General features: G+C 43.7%; 1 protein-coding gene across 2 annotated transcripts; it reads right to left on the bottom strand.

Moving 5' to 3' along the window:
* Nucleotides 1-405: 405 nt before the first annotated feature.
* On the bottom strand, nt 406-1,185 carry svbp (small vasohibin binding protein). 2 transcript variants are annotated; one of them, XM_056274326.1, is made up of 3 exons: nt 1,083-1,185; nt 695-839; nt 406-540 (listed from the first exon to the last, which is right to left on the bottom strand). In XM_056274326.1, the coding sequence occupies exons 2-3, from the start codon at nt 806-808 to the stop codon at nt 454-456; spliced, it is 201 nt and encodes a 66-aa protein (XP_056130301.1). In that variant the 5' UTR covers nt 809-839; nt 1,083-1,185; the 3' UTR covers nt 406-453. The 2 variants fall into 2 exon arrangements, with proteins under 2 accessions (XP_056130301.1, XP_056130302.1); XM_056274327.1 differs by having other exon boundaries at nt 695-898; nt 1,083-1,180.
* Between the last annotated feature and the right edge of the window lie 1,103 nt (nt 1,186-2,288).

Below are 2,288 nucleotides of genomic sequence, written 5' to 3'. Positions count from 1 at the left end.
AGTAAGGCTCTTACATACTGCGGCTGTGAGTATATATAAATAAGAAGTGTGGATGTTGGAAAAGAGCACATGAACTTTGCAAAGTATTTACTCTTTTTTTATGAAAATGTTAATGCTCTATTATCATGAGGTATGTCACCTTGCTTCCTTTTGTTAATCATATTCACATATACTTTGAAAATAATGACACCCATATACATTCAATCAGAGCACAGATTAATAATGTTCAGTCAGGGAGAAGGTGGTGCTTTTGAGATTGTCAGATAAAATGACTGGCACTCGACAACAGCTGCTCTTAAGTGTCTTTCAGTCTACTAAGGCAAGCTCAGGGAAACCACTTTTTTCTTTTCAGTGTCGGGTCAGGCAGGTAACTTGGTGGACTGGTGCGTAAACACAGTGATAGTTCTCAGGGGGATTTGATCCCTGGTCCGGACAAGACGCAGAGGGAGTGGCTCATTCTCCTTGTGACTGCATCTGTTTACAAAAGGCCTCAAACTGCTGCTGCTCCAACTCTGTCATCACCTTGTTTAGCGCGTAGATCTTGAAGGTAAAGAACATCAACACGGACACATAGTTGATGACATGTTAGAAACAATGCCACGCAATAAATGCTTAAAACTATCGTGACAATACGTTCAGATTGAGCAAATGAATGGGCGACAATTTAAGAAACCTGACCTTGTGATAAACTTACCTCTGCTCTCTGTCGTTGTTTCAGCTCCTGCTGTGCAGATTTCTGTTTGGCTCTGTCGCCTCTCGTTGGGGTAGAGTTCAGCTTCGGCTTGTCCTTACGACAGGCAGGCTCCATCGTATAGGTTTTCACAACCAGCACAGGCCACCTTTGATGGAGTAGCAGCCCAGTAGAAAAGATATGACGGCGACTTACTATAGGAAAACACTTTAAAACAGCTTTAGTAAAAATCTATGTGAGATTTGTAGGTCAGATTGCCTAGCGCTAGGTAAACTGGGTACCGGTTTTAGCCAACTAGCTAACGACATACTGTCTAACAGAATTCAGATCCATGCCAAGCTCGACGTTAAATATATTACACTTTTAGCTGAAATAACTGACGAGTACTCACCCCACGTTTAATTTAAAAGCTGTCGGTAATATAAAACGAAAGACACACTGGAGAGTAGATAAGGCGTATACAGCCGTTACTCACAACAGCTGTTTCAACGGTGTCCACAGTAAACGCATCCGACTTGACATGCGTACAAAGTTCCGCCAAGAGAAAGGTTCCTACCAGCGATTCGACCGGTCCAATGAACGGACCAGCCAGTTGTTCAAAGAAGTGGAAGAGCCCCAAGGTTTTAAGTCCAGTCATTACAGCTTACTTTGATGCTTATTTTAAGGCGGCTCTGGTCCACAGAGTCCCACTTCATTGCCCGACCCAAAACACCCCCCCCCAAACAAACCATAGTCGCGTAAAGCATAGTTGCCTAATTTTAGCCACAAGAGGTCGCTTTCTGCTAATAAACTGGCTCGCATTAACGAGCTTCGTTATATTTAGGGACCGCATGCTTTTGCCTTCGTGTGTGTGTGTGTGTGTGTGTGTGTGTGTGCGCGCGCGCGTGTGTGTATGCGCGCGCGTTTGTGTGTAATCTGTTATCCATTTGCACACACTCAAACGGTTTACTGTGGTATTTTAGACAAGTGACATCATTTACCATATTGAGGAATAATAAATATCCTGTCCAGGCTGAGGTGTTTATCTGGGTAAGAATGATATGGTGAGTTTGAAAAGTTGAGAAGTTTGATTATGCAGAAGTTTGATTGTACTGAATGTGTTCCATTTGAAGCCTCTATTATCGTGAGTTTGACTGAGCATCAGTTTATTGCCGCTATGCTCGATGTCTTGACAACTCTGGACCACCCAAACCCACCTGCTATGCACTCACTTACACGAATGCAACACACACACACACACACACACACACACACACACACACACACACACACACACACACACACACACACACACACACACACACACACACACACACACACACACACACACACACACACACACACCAAAAACATATACAGCCTCCCCTCAGGGCACTTCTTTAACACATAAATCTGTTGTGAGGAGTGAACCTGACACCAGATGAAGGGTGGTCGAGAAGGGATTTATCACCACAGAAACAAAAACAGCCATTATGAGAGGACAGAATAACTAAACAGTCGACTATAATCGCAGAGAGAATCTTCTCCCAGCCCATCTCTCCATGACAGTTGTTCTGCCTTCTTGCAAGTGAACTAAAACAGAATGGCACAGAGCAAT

This window comes from Lampris incognitus, chromosome 2 (assembly GCF_029633865.1).
Source record: "Lampris incognitus isolate fLamInc1 chromosome 2, fLamInc1.hap2, whole genome shotgun sequence".
NCBI classification, from domain to species: Eukaryota; Metazoa; Chordata; class Actinopteri; order Lampriformes; family Lampridae; genus Lampris; species Lampris incognitus.
Note: the sequence above shows the minus strand (reverse complement) of the source record. Positions and strands in the feature narration are given on the sequence as shown.